Source organism: Colius striatus, chromosome 5, assembly GCF_028858725.1.
Source record: "Colius striatus isolate bColStr4 chromosome 5, bColStr4.1.hap1, whole genome shotgun sequence".
NCBI lineage: Eukaryota > Metazoa > Chordata > Aves > Coliiformes > Coliidae > Colius > Colius striatus.
Window position 1 is genome coordinate 21,981,453 of NC_084763.1, and position 27,468 is coordinate 22,008,920.

At 35.8% G+C, this 27,468-nt stretch overlaps 1 protein-coding gene across 2 annotated transcripts in view; it reads left to right on the forward strand.

The window, feature by feature from the left end:
* ANKRD28 (ankyrin repeat domain 28) overlaps window positions 1-27,468 on the forward strand; it is a 118,898-nt gene that overhangs the window by 76,209 nt on the left and 15,221 nt on the right. For both annotated transcript variants that reach the window (XM_061996525.1, XM_010200623.2), the window contains exons 5-17: window positions 1,817-2,017; window positions 2,804-2,891; window positions 7,320-7,462; window positions 8,935-9,147; window positions 14,857-14,935; window positions 15,391-15,505; window positions 15,931-16,013; window positions 18,027-18,090; window positions 19,384-19,452; window positions 21,025-21,165; window positions 25,161-25,272; window positions 25,871-25,897; window positions 26,765-26,839. In XM_061996525.1, coding sequence (XP_061852509.1) covers window positions 1,817-2,017; window positions 2,804-2,891; window positions 7,320-7,462; window positions 8,935-9,147; window positions 14,857-14,935; window positions 15,391-15,505; window positions 15,931-16,013; window positions 18,027-18,090; window positions 19,384-19,452; window positions 21,025-21,165; window positions 25,161-25,272; window positions 25,871-25,897; window positions 26,765-26,839 — 1,410 coding nt within the window. The remainder of the gene's footprint in view (window positions 1-1,816; window positions 2,018-2,803; window positions 2,892-7,319; window positions 7,463-8,934; window positions 9,148-14,856; window positions 14,936-15,390; window positions 15,506-15,930; window positions 16,014-18,026; window positions 18,091-19,383; window positions 19,453-21,024; window positions 21,166-25,160; window positions 25,273-25,870; window positions 25,898-26,764; window positions 26,840-27,468) is intronic.

The window sequence follows — 27,468 nt, forward strand, 5'->3', positions numbered from 1 at the left end:
GTAGAAGATCAAAACAACTAGAAATGCTGAGCTTTGTTATATGTTTATGCCATACTGTCTCCTTTGAGATCCTGGGTCAAATCAGTGCTCATTTCAGTGAGTCTCAAAAAACAGTTTCTTTAAAGATTCTGTGTAAATTTTTGTTTGAGAAGATAGGTTTTAATATTTTGCTTTTGACAAGCATTGAACTTCAAGCATTTGATTCACAAACTATCTAAAGAAGCCTTGTTTCAGTTTTTTCTTTTGAATTTCCTGGGGAAAAAATGCAATATTTTGTCACTAGCATTAATAGCTTAAGTTATGTAGAGATCGTGTTCTTCAAAACAGCATTTGAAAATTAATCTTTGAGGTCACTTTATTCCCAAACATTGCTTATTCTTCTTGAGGTATTTTTAGGCTGCTCCTTTGGGAGCTGAGCAAAGCACCAAATGCTGCATTCCTCAAAGCTATGGGACAATAAAAGCTTCTGATCAGTAACACTTGCTGAGAGGACTACTGCGGATAAACTGGACCTAAATGTTAACTGTTAAATGTTAACTGTAATGCTGAATATTTTGAACAAAATAATATCCAAAGGCAAACAACACATGTAAACCAATCAGATCATTTGGCTAAAAGGCAACAATAGGTGCCTGCCAGAATTTTCTGTTTCTGTTTAAACCCTAAGCAGACTCACTAATTCTTTAAATTAATTCATACATAAACTCATAAAATATAAGACACATTATTTTATACTAGTATTGTGGTGCTTCCTACTACAAAAGGGATAATAGCTATCCTAAGATTTTCTTATTTTGATTATGGTTTTTCTTAATATTTGGTTTTAAAAAGAGAAAATTTAAAACTACTGATTAGGTTTTTCCAAGTACTAAATCTGTTTTAAGCTTCTTGGAGAACAGCAGAGCTATTCCGTTTGTCATTTAAATTGCAAGCCTGTGAATGCAATATTTTTTTTTATGTTTGATCCTATTTTCCTTTTTACTGACAGTAGAAAAATCTGAACATTCAAAATTTATTGTAAGACATAGAATCAAGTCTTACTTGCGTGCTCAGTGTTTGAATGGGAAGTCACTGAAAGCAACTAGTGAACTGTGGGAAGGTCATGGAATTGTGTAAAATGCAGCATTTATTGTCACGTTGATATCAGCAACAGATACTTCCAATTCTGGACACATATTTTTATGGGATTTGTTTATCTTGCTGTAAGGATTACAGTGTTCCTTGTCAAATGTTCACAGCCTTTAACAATGGGAAATTAATAATCATTTTGTGAGATGAAGTTCTGTGCAACGTTTTGAAGCGATTTTCAGGAGTTTTGCAAGAGTGTATGTTGAAACTTTCTGTGACCATGCTCTGTTTTGTCAGTGATTCTCTATGTGTGCATTTAAAAACCTGTTCTTCTCTTTGTTGTTTCTGAGCTTTGACAGTTCAAAAATTTTGCTTGGCAAATTGATGAAAATATATTAGAAGTTCATAGTACTCCACTGATCTTTAGCAAAGGAAGGAATCCTAAGGAGATTTATTGAGCTTTGGAAATCAGTTGTGCTGACAGAAGAATTTGCCAGCCAGCACAAAGAACTGGATAAAAGACCTAGAAATGGTTGATTCAGCTGAATCCTGTAGGGAATATGTTGCTTATGTTCTTGAGAACATCCCCAAATCTGAATTTATGATAAAGTGCAAATCCCCAAGCATAAGACAATGTTTACAAAAGAACAAATTGTAAATAGTTCTATTACATTCTACTGTCCTTGGATTTAAGGCTGATGTTTCTGATCTTTGCTAAGTGGCTTGGTTTTCTTGTAAATGCTTTCAGGATGCTGTTCAGGTGTTGTTAAAGCATTCAGCAGATGTCAATGCTCGTGATAAAAACTGGCAGACACCTCTACATATAGCAGCTGCAAACAAAGCTGTGAAATGTGCTGAAGCTTTGGTGCCTCTCCTAAGCAATGTAAATGTGTCAGATCGAGCAGGCAGAACTGCATTGCATCATGCAGCCTTCAGTGGACACGTTGAGGTAAGGGTTATTTTTCATAGCTTGTTTCCCACTCATTGTTCCATCCTTCACATTTCTGATTTTTAGTTTCTAAGTTTAAAATTGTGTTTTCCCCCATCCTCTCAAAAAAAACCCCACAACCTCTTTGCATTTGATTTTTTTTTTTTTCCTATGCATCTGTGTACAGAATGGTGGTGGAAGATACATGTTACATCATTTAGTTGGAAGGTTATTACATCAGTCACCTTTCTTAAAGCAGAAGCAAATGTACTTGGGTTAAGTGGAGTTAAGCTTGTAATAAATATATCTTCTTTTTTTCCATTTTAAATGAATTTCTACTCAGTACATAGTAGACTTGATGGAATGTGATGTCACTGAAATGTGGAGGAAATATTTGTAATAAGCTCTAACTTCTTAGTTTTCAGGCCCTGGAAAATGACCACTGGGAAATTCCCATTGCAAATTTGTATACATAATCGAAGACAAGTTAGCAATTTGCTTGCTTTTAGTGATTACTTTTAGTGAATCCTGTACTAATAGCCTGAAGATTTCAAAGATTCCACAACTTTGCCATATTTAACTGAGAAATGTTTATTTGACAGTGTTTTGTGTTCCTTTGAGTCACTTTATTATTTCTTCCAGGGTGGGCAGCCACATTTTTGAAGCTAAGGGAATATTCAAAACCCAACGCATTTAAATCCTTTGAAAATTGCATACATTTTTGTTCCTGCTATTATTTTCCTTGTCTAACTTTCTGCAAAGTTTTCCATTATGAGTAAAGGATTTCTTTTTTTCTGTTTATCTCAGATGGTCAGCTTACTGTTGTCTAGAGGGGCCAATATTAATGCATTTGACAAGAAAGACAGACGAGCTATACATTGGGCAGCATATATGGGTATGTACATCAGTTGTTTACTATTGTTCTAGTAAATTTTAAAAATCACCTTGTGTTTAGTGTTTTATATTTTTTTAAGAAAATTATTTACATTGTAAAGACCTTGAGTTTATCTGTGTGTTTGCCAGAAAAGCATTAAAAGTATACTTCAAATTGGTTTGTAAATGCATTTTTGTGGTGAGAAAAATTGCCAAATTCTTGACTTGCCATTCTTATTTCAGTGGTGGACAATTATTGTTCTCAGTGAGGCATTGACCAATGGACTGGCAGTACTGTCAGATGAATGTACTTCATTGACCTTTATCAGACGTTCATAAAATGCAGATTAAGAATTCTAGGCTGGCACTGACAAAGGCTTCTTAGCTTTGACTAATTGCTTTGTTTCCAAGTAATTCACATGCAACTGCAGATTGTATTTGTCATTGCAGAATATCTTGTAGCTGTTCAGGAGCCAAAAACCATAATGCCTTGTTTCCAGAAAATGCCCTTGAACACATGCTGGGTCCTGCACTTAGGTTACAGCAACCCCATGCAACACTACAGGCTTGGGGATGTGTGTCTGGAAGCTGCCTGGGGTATTGGTTGGCAGCTGCCTGAATGTGAGCCAGCAGTGTGCCCAGGTGGCCAAGAAAGCCAATGGCATCCTGGCCTGTATCAGAAATAGTGCAACCAGCAGGGCCAATGAAGTGATTGTCCCCTTGTATTCAGCACTGGTGAGACTGCACCTCAAATACTGTGTCCAGTTCTGGGCCCCTCTCTACAAGAAGGACACAGAGGTGCTGGAGCATGACCAGAGATGGACAACAAAGCTGGTGAAGGGTCTGGAGAAAAAATCTCATGAGGAGCATCTGAAGGAGCTGGGACTGTTTAGTCTGGAGAAGAGGGGGCTGAGAAGAGACATGATCACTCTCTACAACTGTCTGAAAGGAGGTTGAAGTGAGGTGGGGGTAAATCTCCTCTCACAAGTGAAGAATGATAGGACAAGAGGAAATGGCCTCAAGTTCCACCGGGGGAGATTTAGATTTGAGATTTGGAAGAACAATTCTATGAATGTGTGTCATATATGAGCAGTGAAAATTTAAGTTTTGGTATATATTTCAGGAAGAAGCTAGTTGAGATGATTCCATGGTCTTGATTGTTACATGGCTTTTTAGCTTACTGCTTCATAATTTTATCCAGCCAAGGGAGATGAATAAAAGCAGTGACATCACTATTGTATGAATTTATGTGCCTGGGAATTTCTTCCAAGATGAAATGGGGAAATAAGATTAATGTAAGTTATTTTCCTGATATGTTTTGATGATCTGCACTTTCCTAAAGCTTAAATTCTCCAGAAAATACATATCTACATGGCTAAGATACCATCTTGTAAAACTAGAGAAAAGTCAGGAAGATAACATGGTCCTGTTATTTGTGACTGCTTGTTTTTCATGGTGATCTAAAAGTAGGAATGTTTTTGTCCCAGTTATAAGAGGAAAATATTATATCTGACTCCTGAAAAGTTTATCTGTGGGTTTTATAGAGGCCTGCTTTGCATTTTTTGCAAACATTTAAGTTAATGTACAAGGAGAATAATTTCTGTACTGCCCCCTCCCAGAGTAAAACGAACTAATTTTACTGTATCTGATATTGAACCAAAAATACACATAAACTAGGAAACTACCTGGACCCAGCATGTTAATACCTCTAGGATAAGTCTCCCTTGGAGATCTTTGTCAAAATGCTCCTCGGTATGCAGTTTGGTATTAATACTCAATATTATGAATGAGATGATTACTTATGAATAGACATAATGCTGTGCAATGTGTGCACATGAGGAGTAGTTCTTAAAAACTGACAAGATTCCTAATTAAACATTTATCATTTGTGATTCTGTGACATTGAATATGTCAACATTTGAAGTTGTTACATTCATCCAAGAAACATACTGAGCAAAACAAAAGAGCAGCAGCAAAGCTGTATGGTATTGCACTTCAAGTACTCAAAACCTAGAAATTAAAGTAGAATCTTCATTATTAAACCAAACATTCCTTGCAATATTTTGTGTCAGTGTTTTGTAATCTACTTAAATATGCAAAGCAAAGTCTGTGACAGACTGACTAACCAAATAACCTTACTCAAGGTCGTTTTTTGCAATGTTTTGTTGAATGAAACTTGTACATGACATGGCAGGGATCTGACAAGTGCCAGTGAGAGGACACGGATATTTTCTGCCTTGTGCTGACACAGATGAGAGAAGAGTCTTCTATTTTTCAGATTTATTCCAGTTTTAGTCCGTGCTATTTCATAGCCTAGTAATAAGAAACTCTATTAATGAACAATGTTTGGGTGGCAAAAAAAATAATTTATCTGATGATGATCAATGGAAAAATTCTTACAGACAATAGCGTAGGAAAAGCTTTTGAAAGACTTCAAACAAGGAAAAAAAGCTGCTACATGCTCTTCCTTCAGTTTTAGAGCCATTTTACACTGCTCCGATTGTTTGAAGAAAGCCTTAAAGCTTTTCTACCATATACAACTGACCATAGAATTTTAAAAGTCATGCTTTTCGTCACTCTACTATAAATAACTTTCTAGGGTTATATCCATTGTTTCCCTTCCTTCCTGCTTTTCACCCGTCTCCATTGCTGTCCAGCTGCAATGCTGCGACTAACATGGACACTCATTCCTGCATGCTGGCGTCGCCCTCATTAGTGCCTCGGGATGTCTCCTCAGCGCTTCCCACTTCAGCTACCTTGCTCTTCTGTTTGAGTGTCTTCCACTGATTGCTGCTTGCATTTTTAGTGCAGGTCAGGGGGTTTTTGGTGGTTTTGGGTTTTTTTTCTTCTGTTCACAGTTTTTCTGCCACTGTTCTATTCAGTATCTCTCTTCCTTTAACTGCTTTCAATATCTCCTGTACTTCTCTCGGTCATATAGGGCTTATTTTCCTTCTTATCTCCATTATATTTAGGTCAGAAGATGAGTATCATGTTTACATTTCTTCTCTCTTTCCTACAATACTGAAGTAATTCAGAAGTGAAATACTGTTGCACTTGATACTGCCTTGGTAAACTATGTTTCTCATTGGTATAGCTAGGTGAAATGTCGTCTTGTACGTCGGACATACTTTGCTTTGTCTGTATTCCTTTGGCTAGACACTTCCTATTGAAAGTTTTGCAGATTCACTAAGTCTTTGAAAAAACAAAGACTCTCACTTTTTATGGAGTACTTAAACTGAAGGCTGGATTTGATATTTTTTACTTATATGTCTGACTGGATAGCGTAAGTCTTCAATGGATCCCTCGCAGTGAATGGTAAAACAAATAATCCCATATCCTATGTGGATCAGTTACAAGGGTAAAGTACTAAACGTGTTGTGGTCTATTTAACTCAAGTGTGCTCCTTTGTTCTGCAGTCTTTGTCCTGATTATCCATGAGTTTTCAGTGACTAGTTTGACAGTTAAATTAACAACTGAGCAAGAATGACAGATTCTTTTGGTTACCTGTTTTCATAGCTTTTCTCTGAGTGTGCAGTGGCACAGCTGCATGGGGGAGCACACAGACCTGATGAAGGGAAAGGCGGGTGCCCGTTGCAGCAGCTGCACTGTGTTTGGGTCCCTGGCCCAGCCACAACAATGGCAGCAAGAGTGGCTGCCCACTCCTTTGTCGGGGATCCCCAGTCTCACTTGCCTTTTCCACCTCTTACCTGGAACTTCCCCCAGGTCATCCCTTCCCCGCCATCCCACTTGGTTCTTACTTTCCTCCCAGTGACTTAGGAGAATAATCAATTTTTCCAAACGATTGTGGTTCCTCAGAGGCCTGAGTCGCTTTTGAAAACAGCACATTGCTGAAACCTGTATCATTTGATTCAAAGTCTTAAAGGCTTTGCAAGTAAAGGAAGTTTGATTGGGGGGGAAAATATATTTTTGTTTTAAAATAGAATGCTTTCTTCTTTTAATGTTTGTGTATTTTTTCTAAGTTTATGCTGAAGGCCTTAAAAACTGTAACAGATGTGTTTGCAGTTGAAGGTAGAAGCCTGACAGTCACATTCTCTCTCAAGGTGTTTACAGAAATTTTCAGTAAATGTTTAATAATTATGGAGTTGTTTCACCTGTAGGTCTTAAAGCTTCCCCAAAAATCCTTCTGTGTAAGCAGAAAATAAGCCTTTTTTTTTTTTTAATATACAAGATGATTTTTTCAATATAAATACTGTGATTATTAGAGGAGGTATGTGGAAATGCTCTCTTGGAGATGAATATTTTATGTTGCTTTTATAGTCCATGATACAATTAGAATTCAAAAACAATTCTTTATTTTCCAGATTATGTCCAAATTAATGTTGTCTTGTTCATGTTATGACAATTGTACAAAATCATCTTGTATATTAAAGAAAACTTGCGCTGTTTTATATCAAATGTAGCTTTGTTCTTTTTGTCTTCCTGCTTTTAGGTCATATTGAAGTTGTGAAATTACTCGTGGCCCATGGAGCTGAAGTGACATGCAAAGACAAGAAATCATATACACCCTTACATGCTGCAGCATCTAGTGGGATGATAAGTGTAGTCAAATATCTTCTCGATCTTGGAGTTGATGTAAGGAAGAATAAAACTGATACATACTTTTTTTGTGGTTTGAAATGCTCTTGTTAGTATTGTAGTGCACTGGGGATTTTTTAGGGGCGGGTTAGGGTATAGTGAAAAAAGTATTTCCAAAGATATTAATTCATACGTGTTTTTGTTATGGTCTCATCCGCCCAGGTAACTTAAGAGCCTTGCAGATTTTGCACAATTATTTGGAAATAAATTTGTATTTAGTAGGTTTTGTGTTCATTTAGTATTTCTTACTCTTAGTCCATTGGACTAGAACTCAGGAAATAGGAATTCCGTTCCTAGCTTTGCCACACAATCACTTTTGAACTGCAGGAAATTAAACTCTTCTACTTCAGTTATTTGTAGAATTATAGATGTTACTGATTTTTACACCATGTAAGTTTTAGGAAATACTAAAAATTGTAAGAAACTTCAATACTATATTACAAAAGGCCATATTAATATCTAAATGCAAAATAAATCAGAAAACTGAATAGTACTTGCATGTAGAAAGTTTGTTAGCAACAAACTGTGAAATTGTAAGAAGTCTTCATGGTGCATCACATTTTAGTTTTACAAGGCTAGAGAATGCTGCCAAAGTTATATCTTAAGAAGCAAACAGAATTCAGTACCATGCTATGCACAACAACAAATTCAGCTTCTATGTGCTCTTCCTCGCCCTCCCCCGGAAAGAAAAAAAAAGTCCCTTTGACCTCTGTTTTTAATATAAAACTGCAAATGCTGATGAAAAATGAGAGGTCTGTGCTGTGCTTAGTCTGAAGTGTCTGTGCAAAGTGCTAATGTTGACATTTTTTCCATATATGTGTTCTGTCATATTCCAAAAAGGAAACTGGTATGAAGATGACTGGAGGAGGTTGACTCACTTGTAAAATTGTACTCTTCCCCAGTACACACTTCTCAATCAAAATACTACATCCAGAACTTGCTTTTTATTTCTGGTTTTCAGTACTTCCAAAAGTAATGAAGAAGTCATCTCATGACATGAAGACAGAGAGAGAGAGTTGGGGTTGTTCAAGCTGGAAAGAGAAGGCTCTGGGGAGGCCTTATAGCAGCCTTCCATTACCTAAATGGGCCTACAAGGAAGCTGGAGAGGGACTTTTTACAAGGGCATGTGCTGACAGTACAAGGAGTAATGGCTCCAAACTGAAAAGCGGTACATGTAGATTAGATATTAGGAAGAAGCTCTTCACTGTAAGAGTGCTGAGGCAGTGGAACTGGTTGCCCAGAGAGGCTGTGGAAGCGTTTAAGGCCAGGTTGGATGGGGCTTTGAGCAGCTTGGTCTAATGGCAGATGTCGATGTCCATGGCAGGGGATGCGGAACTAGATGATCTTTAAAGACCTGTTCCAACCCATTTGATGATGATTCTATGACATTTTTCCTTTGTCATAATTAAATGCTGCAGTATTGAAGAGTTTTGCCTACTAACTAATATTGAGATGTTTTTCTCTGATAGATGAATGAACCAAATGCCTATGGAAATACTCCTCTCCATGTTGCTTGCTACAATGGGCAAGATGTTGTCGTGAATGAACTCATAGATTGTGGTGCTAATGTAAATCAAATGAATGAGAAGGGTTTTACACCTTTGCACTTTGCTGCTGCATCAACACATGGAGCATTGTGTTTAGAGCTTTTGGTCTGTAATGGAGCAGATGTAAATATGAAGGTAGGTAAATACAAAGCCATCCATTTACTCATAAAGATGCAGTATGTCTTTATCAGAGACAATTTTTCAAAACTATTGTTACAATGATGTTTAGAAGTTCCCAATGATTGATGGGCCATTCCTGTGAAAAGTACTGTAGGAAAAATGAGCCAGTATGTTGCTTCAAGGAACTAAATCTGAATCTGAAAACAGCAATGAGATGTAGTAAATAGCCCAAAAGGATAAAGAAGAAAAATGACAATACTGTCTGGTCAATTTTGATTATATTAAAATGGCAGAATTCCATATAATTTTTCTTCCCTTGTCTATCCATATGAGTAAGAGCTATTTGATGTAGAAAAATCTTAGCTGTCTGTTACCGCTCACTTTTATATATATTTCAACATGCAGCTCATTTAATGCAAATGTACTTAAACTCAGCAGTGGGAAAATTCATCACCAAAGTGCCCTGGAGAAGTAGAGAGCTGTGCCACAAGGTTTATTGCCAACTTATCCCAAAATACACAGGTCACAGTCCATTTATTTTTGTTGCCAGCTTTCTGCTTTGCGTAATGTTCTGGTCTGGACATGACTGAGGGTTTAGCCTTACAGAGCTGACTTCTGTCCTATGTTCTTGAAACTTTGTTTCTCAGAAACATATTCTGTCATGAAAATAATCCCACAATGTTAAATATACTAATGATTATGTGTGTATGTTACTTACTCAAATAATAAGAAAAAAGCCATGGATATCTCCAAGTAAAGAACTACTCTTTTTCTGTGTGTTGGGTTGCAAGGTTCATGACATTGTGCATATTTCTGATACAGAAGAAAGAGATGGGGAGGGCTTCATTTCAGAGAGATATGCAGCAAGTATTGCTGTTTGTTTTCAAATACACCTTAATTATAGGTTAGGAATGAAAATGAAAAGCTTCAAGGATAATTAAACAGTTAAAGATTACTATAATCTTTATATTTGAACTTAAGAATCTTTGTTTTACATATGTTTATAGGTACTGACTACATTCAGTTATAACACTAAGTGGCCTTAGTAATTGTACATAAAGTGGCTGATATCTTCAAAGTGACTGGCAAAGTTCCTGAATTCTTTTGAAGTCAATAATGTGTGTGACAGTTTGTTTGGAGGTGACAAGATGTTTTAACATCAGAGAGATGTATTGTTGCCTGTCTTCCCACTCAATTTTAAGTTATGGTATCCAAAGGATAGATTTGTCAGTTTCTGTAGCTTTAATAAATAAATAAATCCTTAGAAGGTTTAGTGTGAGTAAACCCAAGTTTTCTCTTAAGCTTACTCTGAGATGACAGAATCTCACAATAGTGATGGATTTGGGAAATACAGCCTGAGGCATATTGGACAGCTGAGAATTTCAGCTCAAGTCTAAATGCTTAGTACAGATTTGACTAGTGAGATTAGCCTGCTTCAGAAGAAAATGTCTTTCCACTAGAAAGGTTCAGTAGCTTTAGATATTGGTTGGCTGTAATTAAGATATGTTGATTTATTAAGTTACAAAACTTAAGTGCAAAATTAGTGAGTAGGTTTGTGTAGGGATTTTAAGCAATGACAGCTTGAAATCAGCATTTATTCCCTGTTTCCTCACCGATGTGTGTCTCTTGTAATTCTGTTAATACCATTTCTGTGGAATTATACCAGTATGACTAAATTTTGCCTGTGAATTTGCACCTGAAGATGTGAACAGCTTTCTTTTGTATGTGCAAACTTAACCACTTGCACAGTTGAAAAGTGCAAGAACTGAGGCAAAGAAAATAATTTCCAAGTCAATGTCTGCTTCCCTGGAAAGACCTATGAGGAGAAATCTTGGATTTAATCAGAAGAACAATCCCTAAAAAATAGCAAAGGGAAATTGAATTAGAATATTTTATATAGCTAAGAATAATTTGTAGATTTAAAATAGGATACTTTTAGGACGTTCTTACAAAGTATTTATTGAAGCCAAGCCTATTCATTTTCCAAATACTGAGGAGTGAAACTCAAACTATCGCTTACAGTTATTATAAGATTGGGTTTTTTATTGTAATTATACCACTTGCATAATCTGATTTGATATTTTCTTCTGATGTGCAACTGTTTCTGTGGTTTTGAAGGTAACAGAGGGGATATGTGTGGTAATCTAGTTGCAGACTAGACAGTTCTATTAGTTTTTGCTGTGGATGACCTAGTAGACAGAGCAAAAGCAAAACACTCATGTCCTCGATGGCAGGTGAAGGATAAGCCCTTGTGCGTATCTGTGGATGCTGGCCTCCAGCTCCAGAAGGGAATATGTCACAGGAGATAATGGAACCATAGAAATAGGTTATATGCTTTTTACCACCTCTGTTAGGTGGACATAATTTCATAATTGTTTTTATAGCCTTGTCAGTGTCCATACAGTACTGTACAACACTGAATCTTGCTAAGTACTGCTCATTATGACAGCACCCTCTTCACTATTCAGGATTTCCATGCATGGAAGAACACATTGAAATGAGTACAGAATGGGACAGTATTAATTGTTTTATGGGCCCCCTTGCTGCTGGAAAATTCAGTGACCTAAATAGAAAAAGTATTTTACTTCCATTGGTGATACTAGAACATAAAAATTGTTGCCAGAGGGAGATTTCACTTGGAGGAATGCTGTGGCATGATAAACCCACATTTCCCCTGACCTCAGTAAAGCTCAGTAGTCTTGAGTACAGTAAATATCCAAGTAATCACTTGATAGAATAACTTCAGCTATGTGTTAATTCTTTCTATCTAATTTACGACACTTAATTGAGTTTTAGTGAAGACAACACAAGTTATTGTTAGTCCATCATGTTATTGTTAGTCTATCATGTGCCCTGATCTGTGATCTGGTAAAATCAGACAGCTATAGTTAATATTTTGATAGATCATCTTAAAGGTGTAAAAGAAAGGAAATTGTAGTAAAAGTTTTGAAGATTCCTTCTTTCTTATGCAGTCCAACTTCCTGCCATATCAGGAAACAGTACTGTGCTCAATAAATAAAAGCTTGCTTTTTCATTTCTTGAAGAACTGTTCAGCTGTTGGTTCTGATTTTGTATATCCTTTCCTATTGACAATGTCTAAGAGGGCAATTCTGAATGCAATTCTATACCTAGAAGTTCAGCTTCAACATGGAAATGATCACCTTCATCCAATTTTATACCTGTTCTATTTTGTATGTTGATAGACAATTGCGTATTTTGTTATTCTTGGGTTGCTAAGGAACCTGAGACAGTTACACTGGACAGAGGCACTGTGGATAATAAAATCCATTGTCTTAGGAATCGATATGAAGTGCATTTTTAGGTAAATTTGAGCAGAGTAAATCTAAAAAACCATTACTGATCGTATTGTGGAGTTTCATTGACAACTGGAAAAGGATTTTGTAAGACAGATTTCGCTGTCTTTTGCAAGGTCTTTACTAGAGTTGTCTTGTGAGGATTCTCACTTGGCCACCATGCTCCTTAGTTTCTAATACTGTCACCTGAAGTTATTCTTGTGTTCCTTGTAAGGTACTTCATTAATGTGCTCAGTGAGTCTTGGGTTTTTTTCTCTTCTGTCTTCATGACCTATTTCCACTGTTGAATTATCTTCTGCTACATATTCCCTTCTTGAGTTGGAGGCCAGCATCCACAGATCTACACAAGCATTTACGCTTCACTTGCCGTCAAGCACATGAGTGTTTTGCTTTTGGTCTCCCCACTAGGTCATACACAGAAGAAACTAATAACACTATCTAGTCTGTACCTAGATTACCACAGATATCCAAGTCTTCATTTGACTTCCTTTGAGGTACAATCTTAGCAGATCTGAGCCAATGATTGCAGACTTCTTTATCTGAGCCCTTGGATTCTTCTATCATTTCGCTAATTAATTTCCTTACTTTCTCAAAGTTTCCCCTTTTAAAATTTAGAATGTTAGTTACCAAAGCAGCTTTTGGTCACTCATTCCAACTAAGCTTATTTATATGATCATTTTTCTTTAAATTATTTGATCTTTCAGCTTAAAGGAGGAGAAAGGTTAGGGAGACACCAAATGTGTAACAATTGTTTTAAAGGAGGAAAATAATTGGATGCAGAGAATAGTCATGATTGGATTAAGAGACTAGAACTAAAATGCAGGGAGGAAGATGAAAGGTAGACTTCAGAAGAAAGATTTATTTTTAAGGAAGTCAGAGTACAGAAATTGCTTGGGTAAGTTGTCCCTTACGAAGAAGTTATTTAGCCTTTTCTTAAGGCCTCCAATAACAGTAAAATTAATTATCTAATTCCTCAAATGGATTTCAACTCCATTTTCTGTTTCTTTGAGTCTGCTATGTATATACAGATATGTCTTTTGGATTATTTACACTCAAAGAAATCTTCTAGCTGAAACATATGGAGATAACTTGGCTGTCGTTATCAAGTGTTTTGTATCTTTCAATGTAAGTCTGAGAAGACAGTGTTTCCCATAGTTGCATTGTTCTGGGTGGTCTGTGCTACTCTGTGCAGAGGCATCACTGAAAATTCCCCATCCAACTCTGTCTAAAATGATCTGAAGCGGACTTTCAGTAACACATCCATAGAAGCTTTGCCATTTGATTCTGCAATGGGGAGACACTTGCACGTGACAGCAGTTACTGATATTTTAATCACACACAGAATCACAGAATAGTAGAGGTTGGAAGGGACCTTCAGAGATCTAGTCCAACATCCCCGCTAAAGCAGATCCACCTAGATCAGGTCACACAAGCACATGTCCGCGCAGGTTCATACATATTTTCCTTGCTGCCGTTGTCCTTAACTTTGCATTGTGTGAGCATTTCATACTCTTCAAAGCCAGTGTTTAATATTTAAAGATTTGTTCTATGCGTGCATCCAAGAGTATTTTTATCTTCCAGTGTCATGCTTCCAATTTTCTGTGTGCATTTGTAGGAACTTTTTTCTGCAGGAAAGCTTTCCCATTGCCTATGATAAAGCATGGGGCAAAAAAATCACCCCAAAATAATAACAGGGAAAGAAATGGATTTGTGCAAAAAATGGTGCATTGAGGTTGTGCTATTAAAAATTGAAATTCCCTCATGCATTACCGTTAACCCATTGGACGGACATATTTACTGGGTGAATAGCTTAGTGCACATTGATGGGTGTCAGATATATAGTGCCAGTTATGGTTGAATAGTTCTGCAGCAGGATTACTTGTGGCTTACAGTAAACTGCTTACAAATACTACTTTACAGAAGTTTCCATGAAACACATGAACTTTTCCATGTGTTGTCTTCTAATATAATGTGTACATCTCTATGGTAAATACAGCTTTTTGCTTTTTTCAAGCAACAAACAGTAGCAGCATTTAAAGCAGCGTTGTTTTGCTTTAGACTTGGGTGAGGTAAGAGTTGCCGTGGGCTTCTTGCTCAAGTTATGCACTGTCATCATCCTCTTGAGAGTGATTATCCTAAAGACATAACTGTGAGTGAGTGGGCATCGCTGAGTTGTCAGTCACAGCTGGGAGAATGATTAAGAGCAGGTGTTTTGAAAAGCTTGCCGTGTCATGCTGGCTTGTCACCACCAGCATCCATCTTGCAGAAGTGCAGAGAAACAATTTAAAGGAGGGAGTAGTGGGAGAGAAGAAAGCAAAGGAATGTCCTTTTGTTTTGTTTTTTCTCTGTTGCGGTTGATTACTGTTACTGGCCATAAGTAAACAGTGGGATTGTTTGTTTTCTTTTCCAGAGTAAAGATGGGAAAACACCTTTGCACATGACGGCTATCCATGGTAGATTTTCAAGATCTCAAACCATCATTCAAAATGGTAAAAAGGGGAAGGGAGCAGTTCTGTCATCAGCTTTACATTACCATGAATATTTTCCTCTTCTTCTATTGATAACAATGTCCTGAACTTTTTTTCAAATCCAGTGTCCAATAGTAGTTCAGGTAATGGTGGAGTCTGATATATCTGCTTATAAAGTCTGTTAAGTTACATTGAAGAATTGTTTGTTTCTCAGAATGCAGGAAAATATATTCATTTATCTTCCATAATCCAGACTGCGGAGAATTTGTCCCGTATGTTTACCTAATAAAATACTTCTCTCTGTTTTGCTTGTTATTAATACTAAATACCACTTAAAGATGTATAAATTTTAAATCAAAAGCTATCATTCATGGGCAATTCTTAATGTTGCTTAAATTATCAGCAATGCTGTTTTTCTAACAGAAGTATCTGTATGCCTACATATATTCTTATCTAGTAATTGCTTTAAATTATAGGAGCTGAAATAGACTGTGAAGATAAGAATGGAAATACTCCTTTGCACATAGCAGCTAGATATGGCCATGAGCTCTTAATCAACACACTGATTACAAGTGGTGCTGACACTGCAAAGTAGGTAACTTCACTGACATGAGTGGAAGCTGAGAGAATTTAGAAATGTATTTATTAGATTAAAAAGACTAGTATGGTTTTTTTTAAACGTTATCTTAAACTTGAAATGGGAAATTGTGTTATCTCATGCTGTACTTTTAAAGTAGCTATTCAGTACATCACAATTTGTACAAAAAGAAAGAGAAATAGATTTTCCTGTAATGTATTTGTAGTAAAATCCCTGCAAGGCTTGGTTTAAGTCTGCTGTATTGACTTAATGCGTTTCGCTAGTTGTAAGAGAATGCTTAACATGTCAAGTTTTCCTAAGGCTCAGTATTGAATTAGGTGGTTTTCTGAATCCACCATATTTGTGCACTTTGGCACAGTCATGTTTGTTTTATTTTAATTGTAACGAAACTGTGATACCTGATTATGGTGTATCTTAGGCGGGGTATACATGGGATGTTTCCTCTCCATTTGGCAGCATTAAGTGGATTTTCAGACTGCTGCAGAAAGCTACTTTCATCAGGTAGGATACTATTTAAAAATTGTGTGGTTGTTTTCTACTTTTTTTTATTCCATAGAATAGATTTTAATTGTCTTAATTTAGTAATACATAAAAAACTTTATAGTTTACTAGTAAGCTGGGGTCAGTGCTTGTTTTATTTTTTAATGGACAGTCCATAGTTAAAAGTGAAATAATGTGTCTGTAAATTTCTAAGTTGTGTTTGTGCATTTGAAGTTGGCCATGGAGGTGGAATGACTGGTTAGACCATAATGCAACTTCAAGGAGAAAGACTAATGTTCTTTTATGACTCCGTGGAGCATCCTCCATGTCCCTTCCATCATGTCTTCAGCTTAATACAAATTGGTATATTCCCGTAGTGGGCACCCAATAGCTCTGTAGATTGCTGCGTTAAGAAACTGTTGCATTAGTGGTTTATTGTTGATTAAATGAAACCTGAACTGCACTTTGCTTTTGTTGTTTGATTCCTCCCTGAAGTGGAAGAGGGTTGCAAGCTTTTTGTTGCCATGTTGTCCAGAATCTGTTCTGGTGTGGATTCTGAGCTCTTTGAACTATTGAAATTTAGACACAGTAGATTTGTCTAAAGGATTGTGGCAGCTTCAGTAACAGAAGAAGAAGAAACTAAATGACTCTACATTAATCTGAAGGCACCTAATATTTTTTGAAAAAGGGAAGTGAGGGCCAAGAGTGTTGAGGAAAAGACAGAGTGAAAAGTTGCTTCCTTAGTTTTAATTATCTGCTGTGGAAGCTTGGTAGAACGACTAAAGGAGTATAATTAAAACTACCACTGTAAGGTGTTTTATTTCATTATTCTGTCATGGGCAAGCTTGCAAGGTTTCACTTCAGGAAAGAACTGTCCTGCAGTTGACTGTATTTCAATTGTGTTCAAAATGAGGAAAGCTCTGACTCTTTCTCCTTTCTGCACATGATGCTCTGCTGGTTGTGCCCTAACTAGAGGTTCAATATAGCAAAGGAATCCCTGTAGAAGACTTGGAAATTGGTTTCTGTAGCTTTTACATGAGTTAAGCAAATTTGGATATCAATCTAGCCTCAAGCAAATAGGGACTTGGAGAGTACGGTCAGCTTCAGACTGGGAAAGATTAAGGACTGCTAACAGCTTACTAGTAGTACACACTCTTGGTGTGGGGATTTGTTGTCTGCAGACTATGTGCCTGTTTGGGAGGAAGTATCATTTATGTAAATTGAGAATCTCTGACCTTTAAATAAAAAAAAAATCTAATCTGCTTTGTCTCAGTATGGCATTTAAGTAGTTAGTGATGTTAGACAAGCAGCTAAGGTTGTAGAAAGGCATCAAGGACTGCTTTTTGAATCAGACTGGTAAACTATTATAAATTGTTTGCTGTACATCACTGCGTACTGAAATGGGAAGAGAATATGGTCATGCATAGAAAAATGACGTTCTGGAGGAAATGGAGTAGAATAACAGTCTTGAATAATACTACTCTTGAACAACACTGTTCACTACTGTGTTGTTCACTACTTTTTGTTGAACAATTCTTGAAAAGAAAAACTTGAATCCCAGGCAAAAGCGCAGAAACTGGAGATTTAATGAATAAGTTTTATTACATGAGAGAAGGGATCTTAGGAGACTATAGTAGTTTTCTCAAAAAAATGTATCCAAAACATGATTTAAATAGTAACCTTAATGTCAAAGTATATGGATATATTTAGCACTGCAGTTAAAGCTTGTGGCCTCAAATTTGAAGTTGCATAGCTCACACATTTTGGGAAGAGAAAGCTATAATGTTCTCTAAAGGATTCCTCTGAAAGCAATTGCTATTTATAGCTTTCATTCCAGCTTTACAGTGTTCTTTCCATTTTATTTGAATGCCTTTTGTTCAAAATGTGTTTCAAATGAAGTAAATTTTCAGTGCTTAAGTGCTTTTTCACAAGTAGCTGTTGTTTGCCTAGGAAGCATTGCTTTTAAGAGTAGATGAGAGCAGTTCTGTGAAAGGCTGTGTTACATAATGACGTTACAAAATACTTGATTTGTAGGTTTTGACATTGACACACCGGATGACTTTGGCAGGACGTGTCTTCATGCAGCTGCAGCTGGAGGGTATGTAAAACAGCATTCATGCTTTCATATTCAGTGTTCTTTTTTTCAACTGTTGAGCATTCCTGATTTCTTTTTTATTATTTCCTCTCTATGCTCTTCCTGCCCTCCCCCCTTTGGAATTTATGTAAACACGAAAATAGTTTCTAGATGGATTCTCTCTACAAACAATAAAAATAAATATTCAACTCAATAAGTAATTATTGGAGTACAGTGTCCAAGTGTCATCAGTATTGCCTTAGGTTTTTATGCTTGGGAATGAACTGAATTTTATTTTAAATTCCCCTGGATGGGGATATATTTTTTTTTTAGAACTTACAGCATTCAAAGATGGCATGGCCAGCTAAGATCACTGTAAGACGTGAGATGGAGAACAGCAACTTTGGGAAATATGTTTTTACCATATCTATAGAAGAAAGACCATCTAATTCAATTAAAAGCCGTAATTAAATTCCAGGGTTGAGGAGGATGAAGTAGTCAGAACTACTTGCTCATCACTTGAGTTGTGATCCATATTGATTATCGTTATTGTATTGTGGGTTTTCTATAGCAGCTACTCAAAATTGCCTGGAAGAACTGGGTAATAAATTTCACGATACACTTTGTGGGACACAAAAACTCCATGATATCGATATTTTCATTTTATGTTTCAGTTTTAAGTAATACTGTTAAGTGATCATTCTAAGTCAAAAGATACTTGACAGATACATCCCTGTTGCAAATGATTAAGGTTAAAATGTTATCTTTTCATGTAAAAACACATGGTTTGTGACACATTGCCTCATTCATCTCTAGTTTAGGAAAGTTACTAAGATAATGTTTAAACTATAAGCAGTATTGCACATATATTGTAATGATCAGATTGTATGGAAAGTGAATTACACTAAAAAGTACAATATTTATGTTGCAACTCACATTTGGCCTTTTAAAAAAAACTTGCCTCTGTACTGGAATCCTGTTAGCAAAAGTCATATGATATGCAGGTGTTCTTGTTTGTTTGCTTTAAAGAATTGAAATCTCTATTAAATTAATGTTTGTGTGACTTTATGCATGCCACTGGATATCAACAAATTTCTGTCTATGGACTTGAAATAATCTGTATTCTTTCATAATTTGGTTCTGTAATAATGAAATCTTTTGCATATGACAGTATTAACCAAAATTTTCATGTGGTAGTTCGGCTTAATTAAAGAATAACGTATGAGGTGTATTTGTGTAGCAGTTAAGACATTTGCAGAGGTCAATAATAAAGAAACAAAATTTGCAATCACAAATAATATTGCATTAATTTAATAGGAATTTGGAGTGCCTAAATCTTCTACTAAATACTGGTGCAGACTTCAACAAAAAGGACAGATTTGGGAGGTAAGACAGTCTAGATTTGTGTGTTGTAAAGGGCTGTTAAAAGAATTACAGAAGTATTGTTTTGCTATGTGGGCAAGTCTGTGTGTTCCAGCTTAAACAATCCTTAAAATACGATGTCCCTATACTGTGCTTCAGGGTATGTTATTGAGAGTTGCAAACATGTTCTGTTTATTGTGTTTTGTTAAGCAGGTGTTTAGTCTTGTTTAGTCTGATTGCTGTATTCAACTGTAATTTTTGAGCCTTTTTTACTTATAACATGAATCTAACGACTTCAGATTGCTCTTATCTAAGGACTTCAGTGATGTTTTCCAAATAATGTATTAGCCAGGCCTATAAATCTCTTGCTTATTTCTAATTGTTTTTATTTTGAAATCTATTATTTTATTGTAGCTGCTTCACCTTTTCCCTTTCATTATATCCACTCCTTTCTATTCCCTTGTTTGTGTTCTGAACTGTAAATGAAATTGTTTCTATTTTTAGTATAGGATTATTTAAGTTTAGATGTCATGATCAGTACTTGTGCAAAAGCTCACATCACATTGTGGCAAATAAGGTTTTCCAAGATGTGAACAGCAGGAGTAGGTCTGGAGGAGAATATTATAGATCTAAAGTTGTATTTCATTTTAAATCCCCCTTCCATTACTTATGGAGAAAGGAAGAACTATCTGTCTCAACTTTTGTCATTGAAAGTTGCTTTTTTTTTTTTGTCAGTTTGGTTTGGTCATTGATTTAGCATGTATGCTATATAGAGCAATTATTTCGGGAAAGGTGAAAAACTAAAATAAAGAAAATATGAAAAAAATGGGAAAAAATAAAGAAAAGTGAAGAGGTGTAGGACACCTTAGAGTACCTGACTGTCTCCTAAAAAATTGAGATAGTTGTAGTAGCAATCTCTTTTTAAAAACAGACAATGGAATTCTGAGTCATCGTGGTGTGTTTGTACTGGTTTAATTAGAGAATTGGTTAAGTTTTTGAAGCTGGAATAAGTTTCCTCTATAATTATACATCACTGCTAATATCTAATAAAAATGTTATAAGAAGACAAGGTTTGGTTTTTTTTATAGTTTCCTTCAACAATCCCTTTGCTATGTTAACATATTTAAATAAATAATGCTTGCTTCTCAGACAAAATTCCGGTCTGTCCATCTAAAACATCTAATTGTTAATTATCATTTTATTTTGGCCTTGTTTAGTTGTTGTGCAGTTTTTCAATTTGTCCATATTTTTCCGTGTGGATTGAAATTACTTAACTGAAAAAAAATATTTCTAATGTAAACTTGATTTTCTTCTATACATTTATACAAGAAAATTCATGTAAAGCTTCCCTTAATACGTAGTTCGTGCATATTTTGGCTGGCAAATAGATCCCCTTGATGTTGTTCTGCATTATTAAGTGACCCCTAGAAAATGGCCCCATTCTTTAATATTGTAGTGATACATTCTTCACTACAAATACTTGTAAAATAAATTGTAAGGAAGATTTAAGTTTCATTTTATTTTGCTTTTTATGTCTCTCTAATATTATTTTGCTGTTATTTACCATTGTACTTTTTATTTAAATGTGTACTAAAGAACTCCACTCCATTATGCTGCTGCCAATTGTAATTATCAGTGCCTGTTTGCCCTTGTGGGATCTGGAGCTAGTGTGAATGACCTTGATGAGAGAGGTTGTACACCTCTGCACTATGCAGCTGCATCAGACACAGATGGAAAGTAAGTGTCATGCTTTGTACTAAAGCCTTTTTCCTTAGAAACATTTGAGCTGTGAATTTTGTGTATGTTCTGCCTTCAGACTTGCTAAATGTATTTTTTATATTTTTGAAGATTAAACAGTAAAATTTATTGTAGGTTTTTGGTTATATGCTAAAATGCGGATGTCTTAATTGAGGAATTCATTGGGAACCGTGTTTTTCATCTGACTTGCTCTGTGATGGTTGAGTAAATATCCTTTGTGGGCATTATTGTGACATCCGTGAGTGGTAGGGTCATTGTGCTTTAAAAATCAAATTCTGATCAAGGGTGATATGTTTTATGGAGGTTTCTTAATGTTGCCCAAAGGTCTGTATAGTAGTCAGAGATACACTGTAAAACTAGACTGTGAGTTACTGTCGGCCTACAGCAGGATAGAAATTCAATGTTAGACACTTTATCCAGTTGTTTAAACTATTCATGTTTTGCTTTACAACTCCGTCTCTTGTTAGTGTAAATATCTGTAAAGTAGGTACACACTGATTAATGAGATGCATACGGAAACTTTTCCTAAATCCACGTGTATCTTACATGTGTTTATCTTGTAACTAATGGTTATATTAACACAGTTACTACTGTGCTATGAAATGCTTACACAAGTAGCACAAAATTGACAAAGTTCTTTAAGCTCCTCCATATCTTGTGTTATGAGGAGACTTGAGAAGAGAACCATTTGCATGTGCACACAATCTGCTACATGGGTCAAAACAAGTTGGCGTGCAGCATGGTGTTTCAAATGCCTACAGTAACACCTTCACTGGAAAAGTACTGCTTAGTACCAGATCATTCTGCTTTAATACGGCACCTTGTAAAAGGTAAGGTAGCAATAGGAACGAGGGGACATATGACTTAAAAATTGGGTTCTGAAGGAAAAATAAAGAATATTTCCATGGCCATTTAACTAATATTTAAAGTACAGGCCTTTTTATGTAAAGTCAAATTTCTAAATGAAATTTTCTAGTGCTGTTTTGACACATTTTCAATTCCTGATGGATTTTGCTGAGATAATTTTCTTTTAATTGCCCTCTTACAAGTTGAGCTAGGATTAATTTTAGCTTCACAGTTGCTCTGAAAACCAAACTATAATGGTTCTTCAGATGACATCGTTTTGCCATCTGTCATATGAAAGGCACGAACAAGAATGATGATGGCAATACTGCAGAGCTTTGGGGATAACTGAAAGAATCGTCTCAGGAACCCACACAGTATTGCTCTTCTGATTAATAGTTGTCTAGGCTGCAAAGCAGAATGGCCCGAGGAGAAGCTTTTTATATTGACACAGAGAGATGATTAGTGACAGCTGGAAAACCAGTGCTGCTCAGCTCCTATTCAAAATAGAATGAAGCTAAAAATTGTCAGAGTCAGAATATAAAGCCTAGGGGGGAAAATGTCAGGAAATTATATATATAGAAATTCCAAATATGTGTGCATTTTCATGGTCCTCATTCAGACATCTTTAAAGACAGATTTAAGGGACAAGGATGTTTCTGGTGAAAATTGTTTTGCAGTTTGTTCCTGTTTAGAAGTGTTTCTTTTGTGTCTTAAATGTTTTGGATCTGGAACAAACAGCAGTAAGCCTCATTTTGACAAGACTAGAGAGACAAACATGGCTGCAGAATGAGATGAACTAAGAAGCATCTTAAGGGAGAAAAAACCCTGCTCTTCCTGTGTTAGAATTATTTAATAGACACTACACCAATAAATAAATGGGAAATAAAGGTAACTTTTTGTGCTTTCAGAAAGTTTTAAAAGTTATCTCCTTTTAAAGAGGCCTGTTGAGGACAGTTAAGTATATAAAAGCTGCATAGTTCATCTCCTTCATGGATGAGAAGAAACAGCAAAAAATAATTCCCTGTTCTGCATTGGAAAGAATGGGTGCACAAGGATTTTTAGTAGCCTTTGCTTCTTGCAGTGTATTTGGTGAATTGTGGATTTTGTGACCACACAAATATAAAAAGTACTCAAGTATACAAATTTAGATAGTCGAGGCCAGTGAAGTTTAACATTTATTAATAAGCCATAAATGTTAATACAAAATCATTGATTAAAGTTACACTGAAAGTTGGATGATTAACAATAAGACGATTAACAAAAGTTAGACAAGTAAAATGTAGGAAAAATAGTTCTCAGTATGACAAATTGATTTGTCTCTGGATTCTGAGAAATCTCATGCCATTTCAATTCAAATAAAAACATACAAGCATGATCGCCATTAATGGCATTTGTTTACTGGGCAAATAAAACCCAAATTAGTTGGTTAAAACCATAGATACACTTTACAGGTAGCTTTTTTGTTAGATATGTTGAACTTCTTGTAAAGTTACTTATATCTTGTGTTACATATGTTGTTCTGTAAAGCTAGATAATTTTTACTTTTTCACTACTTACCTAATTCCTTCTCTCTTTTATGCTGGGCACAAAATGGTGAACGCGAGAGTGTGCTTTGGTGTTGCTCTCATACTTCCCTTGTAATGAGACAGTGCTTCAGAATGAGATACTTTCCTTGTTCCTAATTTTTCCTGAGGCTTTTTGCTCCTTTCATCTTCACTCACCTGGTTTATTACTTTCAGCCTTTTTCTGGAAAAGGAAATGCCAGTTCTTCACTTCAGCAAATCATTGTTGTTGCACCTAAGGTTATGAGGCCCTTGTCCCAGTACAGCTGTCTTGTCTTGAAATGTGTTTCAATTCATCACAGCTGGTACTGGATCTCACTTAGATGAGGAACTTGCATTGTTCCATCTGCTGCACTTGAAAGAGCCCATGAAGAGTTCTAATGGTGGAGGGTCGTGCTGTCTTCCCTCAGGAGATGGCTGCTTGCACAGAATTTCTGTCTGTATTTCTGCAAAGTTTGAATGATCAAGTTATAGAAACTCCAGTCTAAACCTGCCATATCCTACTGCAAGTTTTTCCACAGCATAGCCATATCATACAACTAAAGTGTTGGTATTTCCTTTAACTTTCCCACCAAACAATTTTCCATGAGATAGATAGAAAGTAAAACCCTCGTATTGTCAGTGTATCCAGCTGGCCTTTTACTATTGAAAATGATAATCTCTTGAGACATTTAGATAAACTGTGTTAAGGAAGAAAGATTCCAAGCTGGATTTGACAAGGTAATACCATTTTTAGCTTCACATGCATTTTGCTTAACTTTCGAAGGAAAAGTACTTAATAACCCCAGAGAAAAGAAGGGATGGTGACCAGCTGTACACTTCAGAAAACCAAATTGCTTCCCTGGCAAGCTCAAGGTCATAATGGTGACCTTGAAAAATATTGCTGAAACAATAAACATCATGAAATAATGAATGAGTTATTAATTGGAATAATTTAATATGCATGCATGTGTGGAGACTATTAAAAGAATGGGGAAAGGGAACTGACTTTAATACCCTATTTTTCATCCTCCTGTCTCTCTGTGGTTGAAACTGTGATAATCGTGTTCTGCCATAGAACTTTGTGCAATGATAGTAAGGAATGCTAGGATATAAGTATGCCAACAAAGTGTGTTTACTATATAAATAAATCAATAAATTAGTGTCTGGCAGTGGAATTGTATATGTGTGTGTCTCTTGGAAATGTACTGTGAAGAACTTGGGCATTGGTACTTTGCCTTCTCTCTTTAATACAGAAGAATGCGCTGATGCAGAATAACAAACAAATAGTAATAATTTGTATTAACAATGGTAACTGCAATTGTATTAGCTAAGAGGAAAAAAAAGCTGTGAAGTACTAGTTTCAACCAAGTCAGATAGTTCAGAAGATGCAGGATGTCTGCAGAGGAGTCTTTCAAATTTTGGCAGTTTTATGATTGACTTCCTAGTCCTAGCCAGCTTTTTACATTAAATCAGTGTTCCTGTGTTCTCTATTCTATTTTCCAATTGAAATGGGATAATTTCTCACTTGACATAAAGTTAAAATTCAACATTTAGCTATGTGGTTCCCTGTGTCAATTTCAATAGGTGCCTGGAATACTTGCTAAGAAACGATGCCAATCCGGGGATCCGAGACAAACAAGGATACAATGCAGTTCATTATTCAGCTGCTTACGGTCATCGCTTGTGTCTTGAACTGGTAAGAAAATGTATCATAGATGAAAGCTGTAGCAACTGCTCTTACAGACTATATTGTAGAGGCCAGGGGCTTCCTTTACTGCTTCATCCATAAGCTAGGTCAGTGGTGGAGTGTGGCCCCTGTGAAGATAAATATTTAAGCACTTCATACTCTTAGAATAGGGTCAGTAGCTAAGATGCTAGACACTGGCTTAAAAAGATAATACATTCTGAGGTTAAGAGATAAATGGGTGCGGATGTTGGGATCTCAGTTTTGTTTTGTTTCTTGACTCACATTTTTTTTCATGATGGCTGAAATAAGATAACCACAGGTTATTTTACTGAGAAGTGTTAAGAAATTTCACAAATGTCACCTGAATGAGCAGATAAAAATGTAGGGAAAACCTGTCAAGTAAGGGTACCATTTAAAAACAGCCACGTAATAGAATTTTAGATAATAAAGCCTCAGGTGTTTTTTATTAATCCTTCTGTAAAAAGGTATATGCTATTTCATGTGTTACTTTTATCTTCTTTGTGTTACATACCTTAGTATTTTTATATGGATTGTGCTTTTATATCAAATATATTGAAACGTGAATTCTGAATGTTTCTAATTGCAGATTGCAAGCGAAACACCTCTAGATGTTGTAAGTGTGTATTACTTCTCACTGTTAAAGTACTTCTGTACAGCAAAAGGGAACATGGGATTTTAAAAATACAGTTTATTTTTAGACTTATTAAACCATTTCTTACAATTTGGATTTAATTGCCTTTCAGAATTTTGAATTAAGTTATTTTTAAGCCTTTTTTCATCTTAAACATTTACATGACAATATTGTATGTGTGATAATGAAAAATAGTGATCTGAATGTATCTTGTGTCCTTCACATACTGTGAATGTCTTAATTCTACTAGTGTACTAAATTAAATATTGTCTTGTAAAAAATAGAAATGTGCATGTTTAGATATTTTGATCCGGTTTTATAGTGCTTGTGTCTCTTGGAGTCCATTTCTTCTCTTTGGGAAATGTTTCTCTGCTCTGAGAAATCAGTCCTGTCTTTTGGCTTTCCATATTGTTTTCTTGCTGACTTCACCTAGCCGAAGTGCTTACTTGTTTGGTTTGGGTGGGTTTTTTTCCTACTACAGCTGTTCTCACCTGTCCTTGACTTGCCTTTGTATGCATTTCATCTCTGATTTCACACAGCTGCTTCAGGAAAAATAACACTTTTAAATACTTCTTTTAGTTTCTGTTTCAATTGTTGTATTGTTATGCAAAATTAAACAACCGCACTTGGGAGATGAATATGAGGAAGGGATTGCAGTCACTGCAATTCAAACTCTTTATAAGGTTGACGGGGATCCAGAATTCCAAAGGAAACTGTAGTGTTATCCTTACTATTTTTCCTCCTTTATTTTTCAAACTCTGTATACTGGAAACTGTAGTAATTATTGGTGGATGTTTTTAAAGGTGAGAGGTTTTTTTGACTCACTCTGATTTTTCTCTTTCTGTTAAGCTAATGGAAACATCAGGTACTGACATGCTGAATGACTCGGACACCAGAGCACCTATAAGTCCACTGCATTTAGCTGTAAGTATTTCATTCTTTAGTGGTGATAGCTCATCTAATTGAAAACAGTCGTTGACATACCTTTATTCATTCTGGATTTTTTTTTAAAAGGGATCAGTACCAATAAATGAAATGCAGGAATATACACAAATGTTCCTGAGTGAGCTACACAGGTGGATTTTTGCATTTCATGTAAAGCTTCCTTCATGGAACAACTTTCATTTGGAATTCTAATTGAGATTTATGTTGTAATTTATGCTGCTGGAACTTTTAGAAGACTTGTTCTATCAAGCAGTAATGAGTTCTTTATCAACATTTACCCTCGTTGTTTAGCATGAAAAATATTTATCCTTAATACTTTAAGAGAGGTTTGCATGAAGAGTAGTGTAGAAGAGGACCTGATGAATCTGCCTTTATAAATATTCTCAAAATACAGAATAACTAGTTCAGTACATAGCTTTCATCTTTTTGCTGGACTTTGAGCAATTGAAAAGCCATAAGGGACTTTACGAAAATAGCCTGTCTCCTGCATTGCACATATATATGTGTGTGTCTCTATGTCCATGTGTCTGTCTCTGAAGTAAGAAGTAAACTTTAGTATGGGTAAATGAGAGCAGTTAGAAGAGACTGTTCCTGGAAATGATGAGTTA